Source organism: Aspergillus costaricaensis (genome assembly GCF_003184835.1).
Source record: "Aspergillus costaricaensis CBS 115574 unplaced genomic scaffold BO79scaffold_24, whole genome shotgun sequence".
In the NCBI taxonomy this organism is placed as follows: domain Eukaryota; kingdom Fungi; phylum Ascomycota; class Eurotiomycetes; order Eurotiales; family Aspergillaceae; genus Aspergillus; species Aspergillus costaricensis.
In genome coordinates, this window is record NW_020291824.1 from 353267 (window position 1) to 373280 (window position 20014).

The window sequence follows — 20014 nt, forward strand, 5'->3', positions numbered from 1 at the left end:
AAGAACGTTTCTAGTGGTCGGGGTTCGAGGCCGGTGAGGCCGGTGGCTGGTTCCTGGCTGACAGTCTGCATTCTGTTTGGTCAGGTCCTTGTATATTTTTCCGGGGAAGGAAACGTCAAATATCAGAGCAAGGAAGTATAAAGTCTATCGGAATGATGTAGACATGTAACAGATCGTTTCAGCCTATGTTAACCGGCTCTTTCTTGGCTTGGAACCTAAAAACTAAAAGTCCTGTGGCGAACGATATGTCTCTACTCTGCTTCCAGCCATTATCTTGAAGACTGGCAAGTCTTCGAACAGGAGTTCATGTGGTTTGCATGAGTAACGGCATGGCACTGATCACCTACCAGAAGAAATGTTCAAGACCATCCTGTTCCGATTGGGAAAGAATCTTGTTCTGATGTGAGCTCAGGATGATACAGTGGTTTTCAGGCCCCTTTGAGACATGGCCCTATCATGCCATGAGACGATCATGCAATTCTTCAGATGAAGATCGCAACCACTAAATAGTCGAACTTGATCCTCAAATGCTGCCAGACTCCGCATCAAAAGGTTCGAGGCTCTGAACCTGCTGGGAGTAGTTAATTGAGTGCTGTGTCTGTCGTTCTAATGTCATAAAAATGACATCGTTCCTCGACCCATTAGGTGAGAGAGCGCTATTGTGTATTTGACGCCTGTCTTGTATACTCATTTTTCTTGGACAGGAAGTGTGCAGTGACTCGTAACCGGTACTATATTATGATGACAGTCAACAGTTATGATGGGTCAGTAAGAATGACTGAAGCCAAAGAATCAAGTAGAATCATGTTGATTATCCCTTTCTATGAAGAAGGTTGATATTGTGCAGATGATATGTGGTCTAGTTTGAAAGTTGATGAAAGCCCAGCATGTTGCACGAGGAGCGAATGGCATGTGGTGGGCCAGTTTGCAACTGCATTTTGGCAGTGGCCCCATCTGCATCTGGAATCATCTGACTGCCATCAATTGCATACTACCGTTCCCCTGGCCTGGGACTAACACTCTCATGCCCGGAACAATACTATCGCAAGTTGCTGTTTCTTTTCCTTCCCATTTGGAAATGACTATGATAAATGATTCCAATCATTGTCAACCCAGCTGCTTGTAATGGCTAGAAGAGCGATTTTGATGGACTCCAATATTAATCTGAACATCAACCTACATCAAGACTCCAACTGTCTGAAAGACGAGCTCCCTACAGATTGCTTACTACGATCATACTAAGCGCAGAATACTCCCTAGAGCTGAAGTTGATAAAGCAAGGATCACCGCCAGAGAATGGATTGTGTTAATCGGAAGCGAGAGATGCATCAGAGGAACAGTTGATACCAGACAATGTCAGCCCAACTCAGGTGGCCTTTAGCAGGTGTGTAGGCATCAATTGCTGCAGTGAGTGGCCATTCACACCCGGGCTCTTATTTTTACCAAGCTGATATGCCGTGGAAGGTTCAGACTGACGTGTTTGCCTACGAGCTGGAGATGCAATTTGGAACAGATATACTCCGGAAGCCGTCTCCGATCAGTCCCCCGTCTTATGCCTACTGGAATCATCCAGTCAGAGCTCACACCCGAGAGGTTAGACGGAATATATACTCGGCTGAATGGGAGAATTCGCCAACCTAGGCGAAACCGGTTGCAAACTGGGTGTCGTGCTCGGTATACCCGACCAATGTAGCATCAAGGTAGCAATGAGTGGACACCCCATGCTTTGGGGTAGATACCTACGCACCGACCTCTGGAGGATTGCGTCTGGATGACGCCGTGCTACTACCTTGCTACAAAAGCTAGAAGGGAAAAAGGTGATTTGCTTGCTCGCGGGGAGGGCAGAGAGCACGAAAGAGTGCAGCAGGTGGCAGTGATGGTAATCAGACTCAGGGCTACCGTGTAGAATCTAGACCACGAAGAAATGGGCGCTGCAAGGCGATAGGATTAAACGCAGGCCAGAAGAAGCAATTGTCAGATGGCCGCCCGTCCAACGGTGACTAATGCACAATTGGGGCTTGATGATTGGCTGCCACCCCGGCTTCCCCTTCTAGCATCCAGCGATCCCTGCCTCGCGCCGTCCGATCAACTGCCCCGGCGATTCGTGTTCTCAATCTCTCTTGCTTCTTGTTCGGTTTTCACGCATGCTGGCTTGGGCGCCCTTTTGCGGTCCTTTTTTCTCTCATTAATCCTCTCCCCCCCCCGCGCGACTCCTAGTCTCTCTCTCTCGCCATGCCCATCGTCCAACTGTCCTAACGCTTAGCCTTCCCGACCTTCAGCCCCCCCGAATCCATCGCAACCCCCTAAGTTACGTATCCTATCCATTCGCTTCAGTAATGCACCACGGGCGAGTACGTCGCAAGAACGGCAGTCTCAGAGCCTCCAAAGCTGGCCAGCGTCGCAACATGTCCCATTTGATACCCGATCATGCCCCTCCACCTCCGTCCAAAACCGTCACCGTTAGCGACGATAGTCCTGATACCTCCGACGCCGCCTCGAACACTTCAGCGACCACCGTTATCACCAATACCTCTAGCGTCCCTGCCACCTCTCCCACCAACGGGATCGATCCCGTGAAAAGAGCCATGGCCCGCAAGGCTTCGTCGCCGATGGCGCCCCCTTTCATGGTGTCCGCGCCAGGCAAGGTCATCGTCTTCGGTGAACATGCCGTCGTGCACGGCAAGGCTGCCATGGCCGCCGCAATCTCCCTCCGCTCCTACTTTCTCGTAACCACCCTGTCCAAATCGCAGCGCACCATCACCTTGAATCTCAGGGACATGGATTTCAACCACACCTGGAACATTGACGATCTGCCCTGGGACCTCTTCAAACAGCCCTCCAAGAAGAAATACTATTACGACCTAGTGACCAGCCTCGACCAAGAATTGTACGACTCTTTAAAACCGTGTGTTGAAGACATATCACCTAAGGCATCCGAGGAAATACGGAAGAAACACAAAGGGTCGGCGCTGGCGTTTCTGTACCTATTTTGCTCCTTGGGCTCACCCCAGCACCCAGGAGCTATATATACTTTGCGCTCAACTATCCCCATGGGTGCAGGTCTTGGAAGCAGCGCCAGTGTCTGCACTTGTTTCAGTGCTGCGTTGCTACTTCAGATCCGTACTCTAGCAGGCCCCCATGATGACCAGCCCCCGGATGAAGCGGAGTTACAGATCGAGCGTATCAACCGGTGGGCTTTTGTCGGAGAATTATGTATACACGGAAACCCAAGTGGTGTGGACAACACGGTCTCCACCGGCGGCAAGGCCGTGATTTTCAGGAGAGAGGACTACTCGAAGCCCCCCAAAGTCATACCGTTACCGAACTTCCCGGAATTGCCGCTCCTGCTCGTTGACACACGACAGAGCCGCTCGACGGCGGTTGAAGTTGCCAAAGTTGGGAAGCTCAAGAAGGAACATCCAGTCGTCACCGAATCGATCCTTGATGCCATCGACAAGGTCACACTGTCTGCGCAAGATGCGATCCAGGGGGTGGATGGCGATAGTATCGACAAGGAGACTCTTGAACATATCGGAACGCTGGTTCGTGTCAATCACGGTTTCCTAGTTTCCCTGGGGGTATCTCATCCGCGACTGGAGCGAATCCGGGAACTGGTCGACTTTGCCAATATCGGTTGGACAAAGTTGACCGGTGCAGGCGGCGGTGGTTGTGCAATCACACTCCTGCGCCCAGATGCTAGCGCGGACGCGCTCCGTGAGCTGGAGGGCAAGCTCGCTGCAGAGAATTTCTCAAAGTATGAGACAACCTTGGGTGGAGACGGTATTGGAGTCCTCTGGCCAGCGGTGCTACACAACGGCACCAACGAAGAGGGCGGCGAAGAGATCGACCAGCAGAAGTTTGAGAACGCCGACGGACCAGAAGGCATTGAGCGTCTTGTTGGCGTCGGCGTTCAAGAACGTCGGGAAGGCTGGAAGTTCTGGAAACGAGCTGTCTGAAGTCAACTTTCCCTCACCCTCTCTCATTTCATCCTGCTTGAACCTTTTACGATCATTTCCCCTTACGTCCGAGCTTGGTGTTAGGGCATTGCACGATTGCATATTTATTTGTTTAATCGACCTTCAATTCCCCTTTCTTCTGTTATGGCTTCACTATACTTACTATCTTCTTCCCTTCTGTGTATAATAATTCCTTCCAGATTTCTTGACACGCCTCTTATCTACCCACGGAATATAGTATTCCTTATCCATACACAATTTATTGATCTCTCTTTTCTTTTCTTGTCTTATTTTTTTCCATTTTCACCTTGATGGGTTCCCTCAATATTCTTGTTTTCAAATTCACTTCAGATGCTGCATTAGGGACTCCTGCTTCAGTGGAAAACTTATGTCTGCATTTCTATGGGTTATGTTGTATCTAAGTGATGTAGCGATGCGAATTTCAAGTCAAGAAGTATTCAGCTTCTATATGTAGTATGCTTGAATTCAATGTTCCTAGGAATGAAAACACAATACTACTACTATACTACTACCGAATCTTTTCAAGAATTGCCAGTTTTTGTCAGTACTAAGTACGGAATATGTATCGATGCGAAAATATCACCAGTGAAACAAACTAGATACTAGTACTAATACTATGGAACGCTAAATATACACCCCTAGCAAGATGAACAAAGCACCTGGAAAAGAAAATACTATATCCTTTCAAGTGCATCATTCATTACAGTCCCCAGCTGGTACTTGAAGCAAACTTGAGGAAGAAACGAAAGACTACCCCATCGTTGTCTCCCAGCCCTTTTCTATCATCACATCCATCCAATAAACGCCCGGTTCCCCGGCATCCATGCGCCGCCAAACCTCCCGCACCAGCTGCAGACAGACGCTAATGGGCTTGGGAGGAAGCACGTGCAGATACGAGGTGAGCCGGCCAAGGATGAATCGACGAGTTTGCGAGACGTCGATGGCGTGGGAGGAGATGCTTGGGCCGTTGCTGCTGTCTAGAGTAGCGTCTAGTGGGGGCAGGCGGGGAAGACGAAGCTCGCTGCTCGAGGCTACGAGGAGGAAGGGCTGAAGACATCTGGTGCGGGACTCAAGTGGAATGGTTTTTAGGCGGGAGAGAGTGGTGAGGGCGAACTCGGTCAGCCAGGTATCGTAGTAAGTGTCGGATTCAGAGCCTGAATGTGCGGTGGTGGTGGTTGGATCGGCAGGGTCGGTGGGTTTGGGGGGCGGACATGAAGGGTCGCAGTACCAGGGTGTACTACTGCCCATTGGAGGAGAGAGGAACGGATCCTGCATGGCTGAATCTGGAGCCTGTGAGTTTGGAGAAGGCCGTTGTGTGGGTAGTCGTCGGCGAAGAAGGTCGGGAAAGACCCGGTATAATTGCATTAGACCGGTACAGCGATATACTTCGGCCATTGTGAGAAGATGCCAGACCGGGGTTTCGTCGTCGCCCGGGCTGATGATTTCGGCTTCGGCTGGGTGTGCTAGACCCAAAAGTCGTTCTTCTAGCTCTGTTGCTTTTGCCATGGCGCGCTGGGCTCGTGCAATATCTGAGTGTGAGGTGAAGCAGCGGGAGCGAATCCGTCTCCGCTCTCGACGTATAAGCCTTCCTACTTCTTGGACGGTATGCTGGGTGTCGCGCGCTATGCCTGTCCATGGATGAGGAACGCGCTGTAGGACGAGCGATTCACCTGTTGTGGCGGCCGCGGATCCTGGCAAGACCACCGAATCATCTGCCACAAAGGACAGGAGCATCTCCCAATAGACTAAAGCTTCTTCGAAAAATTGATGGTTGTTGCTACGGCCTGGCACTGGTGGCCCGGCGTGTTTGGCGTCCAGATGATTTCGTAGCAGGTTGAAAAAGGAAATGCCAAGGTCCTTTGGGTCGTGCCAGCTGGCCGTTTGGCCAAGCATGAGCAACGCTAGGAGTGACTTGTCGTCCAGAGTAGATTCCTTTGTGATGATGTCAACTGCCTCATCACGCATTTTCCGGCCTAGTGGTCCGAACTGGGGAAAGTCGTGGACGAGGGTTGCGGCTGCCATGCTCTGCATGGTTCGACACATGGCCAATGACGAGCCCCATAGTCGGGATACCGTCGACCGGAATGGGTTCATTTGACTGTCATAGCTGGAGAACAAGGCCGCCACCTCTTTAAAGTAGTACTCCACGAGAGTCCACGAAGGGTTGTTGAGGGGCTGCGGAATCGAGGTGAAGTCCCGCTGTGATGGCCTCGAGCCAGGTGGAGGGTACTGGCGTACTATAGTAGAAGGTGAAAAGCCAGAAAAGATGTGAGGTTCATCTTGCAGAATCGGTGCGGCCAAAGAGAACAGCCCGAATGGATCATCTGCATTAGTTCCCGGTGTTTCGAAGTTCAATGCCGGGTTATTTTGGCTAGCCGCTGATGCCGATGCTGGAGAATGGAGGTCTGCCAGTTCCGGTAGCGAACCTGACTGCTGTAAGTCCCATAAGTTGTCACATATACCGCTTGGTCCGCCTAATTCCAGACTCCGCGGATTGGCCGGGTCGTCGGAAGTGGTGAAGTTTAGGCTGTCATTGTCCGTGGCCAACGACTGTGTCAGTGGGTCAACATAGTCGGCAGGGCTGGTAGTCAGATTTTTGGGATCGGAACATTGATTCGGGATAGTGCGAGAATCACTGGGAATATCGCCAGTGGAATCTTTGTTCGACTCCCCGGGGGCCTGCGGCGGATACTTGGTGACCCAGCGCAGAGACTGGACGTACCCAGGGCAATTGACACCCAGACGGGTGCATCGACTACAATGAGGTCGTTCTTCCCCGCATTTTACCTGTTGAATGGCGGAGCATCAAATTAATGTTTGGGGCCACATGGGGCGGGACTATGTAGCCACCGCTCAAAAAGATACTCAACTCACTCGTTTGCTCTTGCACCGGGCACATCCATTACGAGACTTTTTGACACGACGCATTATCGGTCCGAGGTGGGCTCATGGTAAGTTGAGGATAAAGAAAGCGAACAGGTGGATATGGCAGAGGATGAGGAGACGATGGCCATGTCAAGTTGGAGAATGCGGGGGACACTTTGCCTGGGCCTTATCGCGGGCCAATGAACTGTGCCCGGGGACTTTTTATCCTCTTCGGGAAACGCACGTTGCCCTTTATGAATCATTGTGGACAATGACTGAGATTTCTGCATTGGGTGCTTGGAAAATGCACCGGTGACCGCCACTGATAGTGGCTCAGGAAAAGACCCGGGGTCAAGTAGTGGTTGTTGTACCAGACGAACATGAAAGGATGAGGAAAACAATGGCAGACTGGCCAGAACAATAGCCCAAAATGGCTGTCCGCCTTGATATTGTTCTGTGGATGCCTCAGGCAATGATACCCCACCCGCACGGAGAGTCGCTCATTTTGGCGCATATCAATCCATCCACTTGAATATCTTCACCGTTTGCTATATCACGCAGTCCTCTTTGCACGTCGGAAAGTAAATCCGACAATTAATAGCATAGAACGTGTCTATCACAGACTCGACTTGCCCCGTTGCGACCAAGCAACATACTTAGGTTTGGCCTTTGGTTCTCCGGATTTTACCGGACGTCATTCACTACCACGTCGGGATATCAGACGAGGGTCTAAATTGTGTTGTCCCAGAGACTTCAGGGTGCAAGCCGGTTGAACACTTCAGCTCACCTATATATCAAATTGACGGGAGGGTCTCCTTGAATGTGTATAGCGTGGACCGCCGTACCCCTGGCCAGTCGTTATACTGTTTACTAGCCGCTATATCTAGAAAGCATTTACTTTCAAGCTGAAACATGGAAGGAAAATACGCATCTGATCCCGAGTGGGCATCTATACAGCCAATTCCGCTGAATGATGGCTCCGAATCAGGAGCTCAGCCCTTGGCTACCATTGCCTATCCTTCGGACTATCTTGAGGCCACATCGTATCTACGAGCGGTCATGGCGGCCAACGAAATGTCGGAAAGGGCCTTGAAGTTGACTGAAGACATTATCTCGATGAACCCGGCACACTATACCGTATGGTAAGTAAGACCTGACCGGCCCGCGTATGATACCGTTGGGACTGGAAGCTGACTAGAACTATCAGGATTTACCGAGCTAAGATCCTGTTTGCTTTGGGCAAAGATCTCAAAGACGAGCTGGAATGGCTCAACGGTGTTTCACTCAAGTATCTCAAGAACTATCAGATATGGTATGGCAAATTGTCCCTTCCATCCCATTTCCAGCGACGCAACTAACAATCACCAGGCACCATCGTCAAGTTCTCATGTCACGCACAGACTACTTCCCAAGCCCACCGGCTAAGGAGCCAGACTTCCTCATGGAAATGTTTGCCCAAGACTCCAAAAACTACCATGTTTGGACCTACCGTCACTGGTACGTCCGCCACTTCAAGCTCTGGGATGCCCCGCGGGAAATCCAGGACGTGGAGGCCCTCATTGCATCGGATGTCCGCAACAACTCCGCTTGGAACCACCGCTTCATGCTCCGGTTTGGCCCGCGCGATAACGAGCCAGATGCTGGAATGCCCAATAGCGGCGGAGACCCTTCGGAGAAGGGCCGACTAGCCGTTGTCGATGAAGACGTTGTCGACGCTGAGCTGCAGTACGCTAAATCCAAGATTGTCCGGGCGCCCGAGAATCGTAGCCCGTGGTCATATGCGCGGGGGGTATTGCGTGCCGCGGGTCGGCCTCTTTCGGAATGGAAGGAATTTGCTGGCAAGTTCGTCGTCGATAAGGAAGATGGTGGCGTTGAGGTCAAGAGTAGCCATGCTGTTGAATGGCTGGCTGATGTGTTCGTTGCGGAAAGTGAACCGGCATCAGAACAGGAAGCCGTCCGTATGCTTACCTTGCTGAAGGAGAAGTATGATCCCATTCGATCTAACTACTGGGACTATCGCATTCGGACGATTACCAGTGCAGCGGTTCCTGCTACAGCATGAAGACATTGTGAATATTGTATATTGCTAGCGAGAAGTCCAAGGAGAATTACCCGTGAGAGTGTTATATGGCAGTGATTCCAGATTATCAGAAAAAAAAGTTTGTCAATAACAGCTAATATTATATCATTCATTAAACAAGCACGCTGTGTCATACATCATTAACCTGTATAGTGAGACCCATGCAACCCAAGTTTTCGCAAGCAACAAGACAAGACCAAGAGATACACCACGACCCATATAAGAAATAGCCATGAAATCTAAACAATCACTCTCAAGCCCACCCCTCAGCCAACATCTTCCTCCACTCTGCCGCCATATCAATGGTAACATTGCTGCCACCGCAAACAATGATAACCACGCGACTGTCTTCATTCAAGTCCGGCACCAATTCCTTCAACTTCGACTGCAGTCTCCCAGAAGATGACAGCGGCGAAGAAACCGGACCATCATCCTCATTCTCCCCAGCAGACAACCGATCATCCCCGTACCCTTCATCCTTACTCACATAGCCAGCATCCAAGCCCCTCTTCCTCTTCTGACCCGCAGCCACCATCTTCGAAGAAGACGAGGAAGAAGCACAACCAGCCCCCCCAACCGCAGCCTCCACACAAACACCACAAGCCAACTCAACCAACAACCTCTCATCATCCACAAGCCTCAACACGCCCCTGGCGGCCTCCGCATCCGAAAACACCGCACTATGCACCTTCACGCCCGGCGGCGGCTGCACCGCATACTGAAACGTCCTCTCAGAGACCTTAATAGCCCCCAAAGACGTAGCCTGCGACGTGATCTTCGGCAACGAGACCAACTCGTTACTCTCCAGCGCCGTAGCCAGAGAATCCGTGCCCTTGGTCTCAACAGCCACAAGATGAACAGGCTTCGAAGCACCATCATCATCAGCAGCAGCAGCAGAAGAAGAAGACATCTTAGCCTTAGCCCTATGCCTCTCAATTCCCATAACCAATCCATTCAACAACCCGCCACCGCCAACACTACAAACAATAGCATCAACTGGCAACGCACGACCAGCATGCACTTCCTCCTCTTCCTCCCCGACAGGCGGCGGGATCTGCTCCACCAGTTCATCAATGATAGTGCTGTTCCCTTGCCAGATGGGCTCGTTGTCGAACGGATGCAGGGCAATCTTCACAACGTCATCGGCGCTTTCTTCACCATCGGTGTTCTTGGTCTTCATCACAACATCCTTCATGTACTGTCCCGCCTCTGAGAATGTCTCTCCGTACTGAATCACATCCGCTGCTCCTGCATTCCGCAGCTTCTGCACCATCAGCGGCTTCGTCGACACAGGTACCACTACCGTGCAGGGGTATCCTAGGCTCCGGGCCGCGCAGACGGCAGCTAGGCCGGCGTTGCCGCCGGAGGAGGCGTAGAAGTGCACGGGACGGTGGTGGTTCTCGGGCTTGAGGAGGTGTGAGAGGATTTGGTTGCCCATGGCACGGGACTTGAAGGAGCCGCTGGGTTGGATGTTTTCGAGTTTCAGGAAGATTCTACATCCTGCGGCGCGGGAGAGGGTTGTGGATTCGATGAGAGGGGTCGGGTTCCAGGGGGTTTTGTAGGTTGGAGGCGTGGTGGGAGGGAGGATGCTGCCCATTGTGGTGGTCTGTTGGTTTCTGGGTTCCCTTCGGGATGTGGTGGTGGTGGTGGTGTTCAATTGGTGGAGATGATGATGACGATGATTGTTAATATGATGATAGGGATGTTATAAGGAAGGGTAGATTGTAGTATAGTTAAGATATGATATGATCTGTCAGTTGTTGGGATGAGAGGAGGTTGTTTTCAATAAATAGTAGAGAGGTAAGAGGAGAGGAGACAAGATTAGGTATAAGATGATAAATGTATACTACAATCGAAAAGAGAAAGAAAACCCCTAGAATATGATACAGACCTCATATACTCCCCCCATGATATAGCGCTGAAACCCATAGTTCGTGATATACAACACGGACGCTTTCCGATATAGTCCGCCCCAGTTTGCCGCGGGAAACCTACACACAAGAGTTTCCCGCCCCGAGTCTATCTATCAGGAATTCGACCAACCCTTCGCCCAGTCGGCACCCTTTTCCCGTTGATAAACTCGCGCATATTCTGCTCCAGTTATCGCCATACCATGACATAACACAAACCTTCTCTCCACCCCTGCATGCGTGTGAATGACGGTCTGGGACCCAGAGCCGTCCATAACGCAGTCCAATTCAAGCAGCAAACGGCAAAGCCAAACCCGCTCGATTTCCACAGTCTCCTCCACCAGGCGGAGACCCGTGCTTAATTGTGCGTGTTCTGGCTGACCGAACGTTCCAATCTAGTGTCCATGATTGGATCCTAGCCCATTCCTGTTATCAAATGGAAAGGACAGCCACATTAACTTTCCACGATAAGAGGGGGAAATAGAATACTCTTCTTCGCATCCACTCCGTAGTCTGCGTCGGAGCCGTACGTCGCCGCCGCATAGTTCCTTTTGGCCGGGTCCGTTTTGTCTACATGGAACATGTCCAGAAGCTCGTTGGCCTTGGTGGGCATGACAGGCTGCAGGAGGATCCCGGCCATTCGCAGGGATTCAGCAACATTGAAAATCGATCGCTGGCGGTCGTTTGGACTCTTCCATGGCTCTGCGTGATGGAAGTATTTGTTGGTCTGGGTGGACCGGGTTAGAACAAGTCTGGAAATCATCACCGATCATAGGGTGGGTCTATTTTTATCTCTTACCTGATCGATTAGGGTAGTGATTTCTTGCAGGGCAGCACGGGGATTCAGATTCTCCATTTGCTCTGCTACTCTCTTGGGCACGTCCTTGAGCATTGTTTCGTACGCCTCATCGGCTGGAGTCGCTGGTGGAAGTCGGCCGCACGTGCCGTTCTCGATGTAAGCCCGAAGATTACCCTTGGCACAGCCAATTGCCCGATGCGCAAGGTTTCCAAGCCCCTTCTGCAGTAGCTTCTGATAGTCGCGGATGATGTACGCATTATCGTAGTCGGCGTCGCCCACCAATGCACCTTGGTGGATAAGGAAGAAACGCATGGAATCCACTCCGAAGCGGTTGATGGCAAAGAAGGGGTTCACCACATTACCCGTAGACTTCGACATCTTCTCACGGTTCATAGTCCAGTGTCCATGAACGAGTACATTGCGGGGAAGAGGGAGGTCGAGAGCCATAAGGAATGCGGGCCAGTATACGCAGTGAAAGCTGTTGCACGGTTAGTCATGGGGTCGCGTACATGGCAAGCTTGAAGGCAAATACGCACCGAACAATGTCCTTACCGACCACATGTACATCCGCAGGCCAACCAAGGCGGCTTCCTTGACCGGGTGCAAACGGGTAGCCTGCCTTGGTCAAGTAGTTGACAAGCGCATCTAGCCAGACATAGACGGTCTGTGTGTTGTCGCCGGGAACCGGAATACCCCAGGTCAGCCGCTCCGCAGGCCTAGAGATTGACAAATCTTGAAGGCCCTCCGAAACAGACTTGACGACATTGGTTGTATACATCGTCGGGGTAATAAATCCAGTTTTGTATAGATCGAGCAAACGCTCCTGGAAAGCTGACAGACGGAAATGGTAGTTGGTTTCCGACGACCACTCCACCTCCTTTCCTGTCTCAATGGAGACCTGTCTGGGTGAGCTTCGATCGTTTTGGCAGGTGGTTTGGCGTGCAGCTTACCATCTTCGTGTGTCCAGTCTCAGGGTCCAGCGACTTTTGTACTTGCGTCTGAGGGTAAAATGTCTCATCGCTAACCGAGTACCAGCCTTCATGCTTCGCGGTGTAGACATATCCCCGGTGCTCCAACACTTCCTATACACATGTCAGCATCAAGCTATGCGCGTGGACACATCTCCTAACCACATACCCAAAAATACTGAACAGCTTCCTTGTGCGCAGGTTCGGTCGTCCGTATGAAGTAGTTGTAGTCCATATTCGCGGCATTTGCTAAAGCCTAAACTTAAAGGTTAGAGCCGATCTCAGATCAAAAGCTGACAACGTAGTAAATGTTGCCTACCTCAAACGTCTTATAGTTCATGTCGCAGAACGCCTGCGTATCCATCTCTGCAGCCAACGCGGCCTGCTGGATCTATACAGAATTAGCACAATACTGCGCTAAACAGTAACAACTGGCCCCTACCTTCATGCCATGTTCGTCCGTTCCGGTCAGCAATTGTGCATCAGCGTCTCCGATGAGTGTCCGCCATCTCTTGATGACATCGGCAAGGACCATAGTATACAGATGACCGACATGAGGGGCTACATAGGCCAAGTCATTAGCAGTGAACAAAAAAGCACAGTAAAATATCCGAAATGTTCATACCGGCGTTGACATAGAAAATGGGAGTCGTGACATAGTACGGCTTCTTAGAAGCGCTTTCCGAGGCCGCCGTTGCGAATTGACGCGGACGGATCGTTGTCACTGGGCGGGTAGTTGTGCGGGGAACGCATCTCCAAGATGGGCGACTGTAGGCCAGAAATTGGCCGGCCCAAGAAGCGGCACGAAAACCTGCCCTCGAGATAGCCATTGGCGTGGGACTGAAGAAGGGAACAACGATGGTTTATTCCAGGCGGCGTTTTCGTCGGAGCTCGATCATCACCTCCGGGTGGTCCAAGCTTCCGTGCCTTTTTTCTGCCGTCCGATGCCTGCTTCTCTTCTCCGCGATCGCGCATTCTTTACATAGCATCTACCTCGTTCCCTCTATTCAACCACCATATTATAACTCGTTCTTGGACAACTCAGGGGTTTTCAGGAATCTGAGGCTCGCAATATTAGGGTCTATATACAGTCTCTTGGCTTGGCTACCGGATTTGTTGTTGGAATCCATAAAAAACAGTCTCGAATCACAATGGCTCCTCCTTCAGAAGACACATTGACAAAGGTTTCTACGGATGGTATGTCGATTTACAAGCGGCATCTTGCCTGGAAAGTCTAACTTAGATTAATCTGCAGCGGCAACCGACTTTGTCCAGTCCTTCTACCCTGCCCTCGAGAACAACCGTTCCACGATAGCCTCGTTCTATAGCCAGCCTACGGCCATGATCCTTTTCAACGGAAACGCTGTCGCAGATGGAGCCGCTGTCCAAGAGATTTTCGTCAACCAAATGTCCCCGACGCATTATGAGGTGCAGTCTGTCGATTGCCAGATCATCAACAAGGCGTATCCGACACCTACAACCACTGGAGTGAAGCTCCCCACTGAAACGACTGTCAAGGACATGTCTATCTTGGTGGTAGTTAGCGGCTATGTGCGCTTTGGGGAGTCCAGAGATCTGCCGCAACGAGGCTTCAGCGAGACCTTTGTGCTGGTGCCGAATCCATCCGCCGACGGGCCCAAGGGAAAGCGCAAGCGAGAATGGCTTATCCAAACCCAGAACTTCCGACTCGTCGTATGAAGGATCAATACCGAAGTTTATTTAATGGAAGAGGACGCCTTCTACTATGCCTTTGACGAAAATTACTAGAATTGCTATTGCGGTGTGATGACATGATAAACACATGCGCTATGATCCAACCACGCGATTACACATTTTGAGACGCATAAGGAAAACGGAAAGAAATCCAAGGAAATACCCCACGACACGCCAAGCGAAGACTCCCGAAACAAAGCGACTGCTATCTCATCACTGGGCCGCAGATCTTCGCGGTACACGCATATTTGCTTTGATGCGCTCGAGTAACTCGTCACGCGATGCGCTTTCGCTGGGCAAAAGGCCCCTCTTGGAGTGACAGTTAGAAAACATTGCTCTTTTTGGCGACATTGACCGTTTTTACGATGGAAGAAGAAAACATACAACTCGAAGCCATGTCCGCATTTCATCTGCAGTCCAGTTTTCCGGATCTTTTAGACGTCAGTTTGGTATACCTACAACCACAGAAGAATTCGATCCCGTGCCTCCAGTTGGGTCAGCTTCAGCCGGGAACATATCGCCACCCCAGATGGCCCAAGCGGCCGCTGCAGTCACCATGCCGGCAAACCCTGACAAAGTTAGATCGGACTTTCCGTCAACAATATTCAGCTCAGAAGGATATACCTAGAAATAGGTTCTGAGACCATATTAGCTTACGGATGCCGATATCATGTCTGGGGTTGGATGTATAGTACCTTGGAGTTTAATGCGCGATCCAAAGGCGTCGGCATTTTGTTCTGGACTAGAGTTCGCCTGCTGTGTATACACGAGAAAAGTATTGCTAGTAGTCACAAAGGCGAAAGGAGGCGATGATATCTGTCAAAAAGAACAACAAGCTTGTTGCCAGATATCCCAGTAGATATAAGACGGAGGGTGGCTAAGACACTATAGATAGATGTCGATCCCCCGTAATCCGTAGGCAGCCGCCTTATCGGTGCACCGCCACATATATAATTGCGGGATATCCCGCCACGACGTGGCACTGGAACTAAGGGCTTCCGGGGGGCAACCCTACAGCCCACAGAAGCTAGCTGACTACTCCCCCCCGGCCAGCACCGCCCGCCGACGAGCTTCGAGACCCGCGATTGTCATCCAAACCTTCCGTCATCCACGACTACTCAAACCAAAGTCACAAACCCCACTAGCCACCATGCCTCAGGAAATCTCCGACATCAAGCAGTTCATCGAGGTCTGCCGCCGCAAGGATGCGTCCTGTACGTTTACCCGACCTTTAGCCGCTTAGTTATCATGAGGTGGAAAGCTCCGCGGAGCTAGCTCTTTGAGGAGGGGGGAAGCTCGAGACGGGTACCCGACCATCATCGAAAGGGCACATTGGAATGGTTCATTGGGATGGATGCATGATATGAAGTCGAGGCTAACGCGTGATGGTCTTGTCTGTTGAACAGCTGCTCGCATCAAGCGCAACCCCAAGGACCAGCAGATCAAGTTCAAGGTCCGCTGCTCCCGCTTCGTCTACACCCTTGTCCTGAAGGACTCCGACAAGGCCGACAAGCTCAAGCAGAGCCTGCCCCCTGGTGCGTTTGCTCCCGTCACCTGATCGACTATTTCTTTGGATGGTGTTATTGGAATAAGATACATGTCGTCGGATTCGTTTGTTTCCTACGACTCGAGATGGATGTCTGATGTGGACCTCGGATATTGCATGACATCATATGGATCAAGTACTAACATCAATTGTCTTCTCCTACAGCTCTCAAGGTTGTCGACGTCTCCAAGGGAGACAAGAAGAAGGCTCTGTAAATACCTTCATCAACACATTGAGATTGGGACTAGGCGAGGAGGTCGTCGGCGCATGGAATATGGTCGGAGCATGAATACAAATGTCGATTACGATTAGGAAATTGGCATGGACAAGGATTGCTTCTGTGGGCCGACACGGAGGGGTGATTGATCTCTGAACCAGATTGGTTGCCTCTTCGCGTCTGGTTACCAGTGGACTGTGATGGATGTCTTCACGGTTCACTGAAGCCGGATGACCTACATGACTGGAACTTTTCTGCTAAGGGTTTTTGCTTTGTCGGAGCACCTTTACATCCTATACAACGTAATGGAGAAAAACAGTTGAAAATTCCATGATACCTCGACTTTCGCCCGATAATGTGATATGAATGCTTTGTGCTCTGGTTAGGCTTTGTTGTCTGGACGGGCATAACAAACCTTGGTTGAATGCTGTCCACTCTTTAGGTTGTAGTTCGTAGGTAGTATTGGGCGGATTGTATGCGTTGCTGACGTTGCTATGCATGCTGTAAGCTATCGTGTAACATGCGGACCATGCTGTGAGGCCCTCACCGATTGCTATGACAGCATACATACATGCAACCATACCAAGAGCATGGAGATTTAGTTTAAGATGTATGTTCAAACGGATCTACAACCCAGTCAGACGGCCCCTGCCCTCTGATGTCATAGTTGGATAGTCTGATCTAAGAACTATATGCAGTATTCTATCAAACAGAAGCAACCTATCTATAACAACATCCAAAACAGTACCACTCACTAGTAGCCAATAATCACTCAACTCTCTCATAACCCACCTCAACATACCCCGACACCCCAGCCCTCTCCAAGCTCACATCAACCATATCCCGACCCAGCGCCTCCCTCTCCCTCCTCAACTCAAACTCCCCAAAATAATTTGGCTCCTCAGTAACCTTCTTGAACATAGCACCCTCAAACAGCGCCAAACTCCGCTCATTAGCCTGACCAATCTTCACACTCAAACAGGCAAATTTAGGCACCGCCTCAACCCCCTTCATTGCCGTCGCGGCAGTCTCATCCCTGCTAACAAACTCATTCAAGATCTCCGCTTCATGGTCAACGATATACCGTAGGAAGGTGTTCAGCGCGGCTTTTCCGAAGCCTTTGCGCTGGTTATTCTTCTCGGCTATCATTAGTTCGATTTCCCCGATGATTTGGGGCTCCGCATCGCCTTCTTCGCCGTCGTCGACACGGAGGAAAAGGTTGATGTCTCCGACCATTCGGTCCGAGGCGTCGTCTGTGTCTTTAATGGTGGGTGTTGAGCTTTCTCCTTGTAATGATGACGGGAGACAGACAATGAATGTCAACTTGTCTGGGTCTTGGCGCCAGCTTTGTTGCATGGCGTATTCTTCCTCTATAGAGAGGGGCTCGGATGCGGTTGCTTCTTGGATTTCCTGATATGGCAGGTCAGTAATTGTAGGTACAATATTCGAAAATTTACGGTTGGGGTTTGGCTGTCTAAAAGGATTACATATTTACCTCGTCTTTCATCCATTCGTGGTATCTTGGAACGTGCCATTTGGAGTACGGAACTAAAAGCACCGTGGACGTGGAAATGGCTATAGAGGGGATTTAATTAGCCTGCTTGTGTGGTGGCGCATGCAATCAATGCTCCGATATACCTGTCTTGGCGTTGAGGAGCATGTCGAAATACCTGGCCCACCAGTTGACCGTAGCCTGATGAGTGCGTTTAAGTGTACGTCAATATATATTATTGAGGTAGCTGGTTCTCCAGATCCCGATACTTGGTAGTAGAAGATTGAATTGAAGAGTCGGGACTTTTCCGCGCGGATCTTGGCACCGCCCGCGTTTAGGCAATAATCTCAGATAGCCCTGAATTCCGGTTTAGCCAGCATAACGGTGGTAATAAAATCATAAGAAAAGGAAGAAATAACAAAGCAGTAGCTCATAAGACTTATATCTCATTAATATATGCTATTGGTATCAGCCGCTCATTGTTGCTCTTGTTGTCCAGCAAATGTACTAAACTTCACCACCTCCACCTCCAGGGTCTCGGTATCGACCAAAACCAATTCTCCGGTTTCCTTGAATTTGGGTATAGATAGAAGGCGCACACGAGGGCCAGATGTGTTATCGTCATCTGTGCCTGTCATCTCTGTGTCGGCTCCGTTCAGCTTCAGTGGGGCATCACCCTCAATCACAGCTGTCTTGAATTGTGGCTGGTTGCCGGCAAAGAAGATGTGTGGGCAAGTTTGTATAACGAATGGATCGTGCGTTTGAAATGGATAGGACCCTGTTCCCGGAAATCAGCATTTGCACCAGTAGGATTAAGGGGCCAAATAGGAGCTTACATAGAGTATCGGGCGCAGTGGGAACTCCACATCTCCAGCGCAGCATAGCCTCCATAACTCTCATCCTCGCCTCTATATCTCCAGCACCATCGGCCACATTTCCTTCCTCATCGGCGAAGTTCAGATACCGGAGGATGTCATCCACGTTCTGCCCACTGCTACCCCATAGGCGCCAGCCCTCCACGTCCCCTTCCCACGGGTTCGTTACACTGTCGAACCAACTTGGCTCTTGCTTGTTATCACCAGCAGGAGGCGGAGCACAGTATGCCCTAGCCTGCGGGAACATCGCACGGTGGATTCCCTGTTGAGGGAGAGAGAAATTTGCCGGGTCAGATTCGCCTGGCATTAGTGTAACGGGCATACTAGGCAGGATCTCCGCTAGGAAAGAATCAAGCCGTGTAATAGGCGATGCATTATAAGCAGAAGCATCATATCCGTACTTCTTCGGACCGGTCCTCTTTGTAGAACTATCGGCGTTGACGTCCGTAGTCATACTTGCTCCGACCGAATTTCCCGCAATAATCAACCTTGTGATTGCAGAAGCATCAGGTAGTGCTCCTTCAGAAACACCACCGGTATAACCAAGCAAATAATCTGCCAGAAGTTCCAAAGCAAGAGTATCGCTCGAAGTTCCGGTAATCCCTAGACCACTCACAAATGCAATCTTACCCTTGCTGGCTCCCTTTGGTGCGTCCAGTGTATCATTTCCCCATCTGCGGGGCTGTTGCGGTAAATCAGGCACTTTGGTATCTATAACCTCGAAGTCTCCGTTGGCGTTCTCAGTTCCCAGGACTGCAATGATAGCTCCTGTACATAGCTGCGTATTCCGGAGCATGCTTCCAGTCAGGCGCAGTCGGCCGGACTCATCTTCCAACATAATTTGTGTCAACTCCGGATGAGCAGGATCTTGGTAGGTCGGCCGCGGGGGTGGTGCTAACGTATAGTTCTATTACCGGAATTAGAATGTGAGCCGTACGCAACATGGCAGTATGGTATATCACCTCTTTCGTAAGATCGTCCAAAATATTTGGCTTCAATGGCATATCCATATATATCGTTCCTGCGACCCAGCATAGTTCTCCCTGCCTCACGTCGAGGACTCTTTCCACGCGGCGCGCATTTTCTCCAGCGATCTAGTCACGAAAGCAAGACATGTCAGCAAACCAGTTTCCCATGTGCATACTGTTGAATCTCTCAATCAAGATCTCGATATGCGATGGATGCGATCAGTCTTACACTGAAACCTTCCCATGCTTCGACCGCAATCTCTTCAACCGCGGGCTTGAGTTTCGCCAGTCGCAAGAAGTACATGTCGCCATATTGCTGCTGGTAATGCCGATCCTGGCCGCTTCCCAGTCGAAATGTATCTAGAGAGTTATAATGCGAGGGTACACGAGTGATTGCGTCAAATTCTTCATTGCTAAAGGTGCGGCATGGACAGTTAGACTTCATTTTTGATAAACTCAACAATCGAGAAGATTAACATGCGGGAGAACGGACCTGGGAGGGCGCAGGAACTCGTCGCTGCTTGCCATTCTGGCCTTCATTTATCTAATTACACTTGAATATTTATATTAAGTGTAAGCTCATATGAGCGACAGCGACAACGTA

General features: G+C 50.6%; 9 protein-coding genes across 9 annotated transcripts; 4 read left to right on the top strand and 5 right to left on the bottom strand.

Moving 5' to 3' along the window:
- Window positions 1–2169: 2169 nt before the first annotated feature.
- erg12 (mevalonate kinase) lies at window positions 2170–4408 on the top strand. The gene has a single exon (XM_025682748.1). The coding sequence runs from the start codon at window positions 2337–2339 to the stop codon at window positions 3954–3956; it is 1620 nt and encodes a 539-aa protein (XP_025537539.1). The 5' UTR covers window positions 2170–2336; the 3' UTR covers window positions 3957–4408.
- Window positions 4409–4657: 249 nt separating this feature from the next.
- On the bottom strand, window positions 4658–6880 carry BO79DRAFT_198683 (uncharacterized protein; the record flags this gene model as incomplete). Its single annotated transcript, XM_025681364.1, has 2 exons — window positions 4658–6732; window positions 6852–6880. The coding sequence occupies 2 exons, from the start codon at window positions 6878–6880 to the stop codon at window positions 4728–4730; spliced, it is 2034 nt and encodes a 677-aa protein (XP_025537540.1). The 3' UTR covers window positions 4658–4727.
- Window positions 6881–7396: 516 nt separating this feature from the next.
- On the top strand, window positions 7397–9016 carry ramB (bifunctional protein farnesyltransferase/protein geranylgeranyltransferase). The gene is made up of 3 exons (XM_025679886.1): window positions 7397–7984; window positions 8050–8154; window positions 8211–9016. Exons 1-3 carry the CDS (start codon window positions 7755–7757, stop codon window positions 8902–8904), a joined length of 1029 nt encoding a protein of 342 aa, XP_025537541.1. The 5' UTR covers window positions 7397–7754; the 3' UTR covers window positions 8905–9016.
- A 29-nt stretch (window positions 9017–9045) lies between these two features.
- Window positions 9046–10784, bottom strand: BO79DRAFT_210184 (putative L-serine dehydratase). Its single transcript, XM_025682749.1, has one exon. The coding sequence runs from the start codon at window positions 10517–10519 to the stop codon at window positions 9176–9178; it is 1344 nt and encodes a 447-aa protein (XP_025537542.1). The 5' UTR covers window positions 10520–10784; the 3' UTR covers window positions 9046–9175.
- A 147-nt stretch (window positions 10785–10931) lies between these two features.
- BO79DRAFT_198693 (methionine--tRNA ligase MSM1) lies at window positions 10932–13429 on the bottom strand (the record flags this gene model as incomplete). Its single annotated transcript, XM_025681365.1, has 8 exons — window positions 10932–11559; window positions 11632–12109; window positions 12168–12529; window positions 12582–12713; window positions 12769–12855; window positions 12919–12990; window positions 13042–13160; window positions 13225–13429. The coding sequence occupies 8 exons, from the start codon at window positions 13427–13429 to the stop codon at window positions 11287–11289; spliced, it is 1728 nt and encodes a 575-aa protein (XP_025537543.1). The 3' UTR covers window positions 10932–11286.
- A 171-nt stretch (window positions 13430–13600) lies between these two features.
- Window positions 13601–14681, top strand: BO79DRAFT_176959 (putative nuclear transport factor 2 domain protein). Its single transcript, XM_025679887.1, has 2 exons — window positions 13601–13796; window positions 13855–14681. Exons 1-2 carry the CDS (start codon window positions 13751–13753, stop codon window positions 14295–14297), a joined length of 489 nt encoding a protein of 162 aa, XP_025537544.1. The 5' UTR covers window positions 13601–13750; the 3' UTR covers window positions 14298–14681.
- On the bottom strand, window positions 14348–15168 carry BO79DRAFT_210187 (Ish1 domain-containing protein). Its single transcript, XM_025682750.1, has 5 exons — window positions 15008–15168; window positions 14937–14949; window positions 14798–14881; window positions 14697–14743; window positions 14348–14621 (listed from the first exon to the last, which is right to left on the bottom strand). The coding sequence occupies exons 1-5, from the start codon at window positions 15041–15043 to the stop codon at window positions 14526–14528; spliced, it is 276 nt and encodes a 91-aa protein (XP_025537545.1). The 5' UTR covers window positions 15044–15168; the 3' UTR covers window positions 14348–14525.
- Window positions 15169–15462: 294 nt separating this feature from the next.
- On the top strand, window positions 15463–16073 carry BO79DRAFT_257114 (60S ribosomal protein eL38; the record flags this gene model as incomplete). The annotated part of the gene is made up of 3 exons (XM_025686240.1): window positions 15463–15526; window positions 15719–15847; window positions 16024–16073. 3 exons carry the CDS (start codon window positions 15463–15465, stop codon window positions 16071–16073), a joined length of 243 nt encoding a protein of 80 aa, XP_025537546.1.
- Window positions 16074–16843: 770 nt separating this feature from the next.
- Window positions 16844–19280, bottom strand: BO79DRAFT_230355 (DNA-directed DNA polymerase delta subunit POL31; the record flags this gene model as incomplete). The annotated part of the gene is made up of 5 exons (XM_025684091.1): window positions 16844–17485; window positions 17571–17650; window positions 17714–17717; window positions 18122–18345; window positions 18404–19280. 5 exons carry the CDS (start codon window positions 19278–19280, stop codon window positions 16844–16846), a joined length of 1827 nt encoding a protein of 608 aa, XP_025537547.1.
- Window positions 19281–20014: the final 734 nt, after the last annotated feature.

Excerpts from the sequence above, each read along its gene's own strand:
- erg12 (XM_025682748.1), top strand. The coding sequence starts at position 2,337 with ATGCACCACGGGCGAGTACGTCGCAAGAACGGCAGTCTCAGAGCCTCC.
- ramB (XM_025679886.1), top strand. The coding sequence starts at position 7,755 with ATGGAAGGAAAATACGCATCTGATCCCGAGTGGGCATCTATACAGCCA. Across the intron at positions 7,985-8,049 it reads CCGGCACACTATACCGTATG|GATTTACCGAGCTAAGATCC; the intron begins GTAAGTAAGACC and ends TAGAACTATCAG. Across the intron at positions 8,155-8,210 it reads CTCAAGAACTATCAGATATG|GCACCATCGTCAAGTTCTCA; the intron begins GTATGGCAAATT and ends AACAATCACCAG.
- BO79DRAFT_210184 (XM_025682749.1), bottom strand. The coding sequence starts at position 10,519 with ATGGGCAGCATCCTCCCTCCCACCACGCCTCCAACCTACAAAACCCCC.
- BO79DRAFT_176959 (XM_025679887.1), top strand. The coding sequence starts at position 13,751 with ATGGCTCCTCCTTCAGAAGACACATTGACAAAGGTTTCTACGGATG. Across the intron at positions 13,797-13,854 it reads GACAAAGGTTTCTACGGATG|CGGCAACCGACTTTGTCCAG; the intron begins GTATGTCGATTT and ends ATTAATCTGCAG.
- BO79DRAFT_210187 (XM_025682750.1), bottom strand. The coding sequence starts at position 15,043 with ATGCCGACGCCTTTGGATCGCGCATTAAACTCCAAG. Across the intron at positions 14,744-14,797 it reads TGAAGCTGACCCAACTGGAG|ATCCGGAAAACTGGACTGCA; the intron begins GCACGGGATCGA and ends GACGTCTAAAAG. Across the intron at positions 14,622-14,696 it reads TGCGGACATGGCTTCGAGTT|AGGGGCCTTTTGCCCAGCGA; the intron begins GTATGTTTTCTT and ends TGTCACTCCAAG.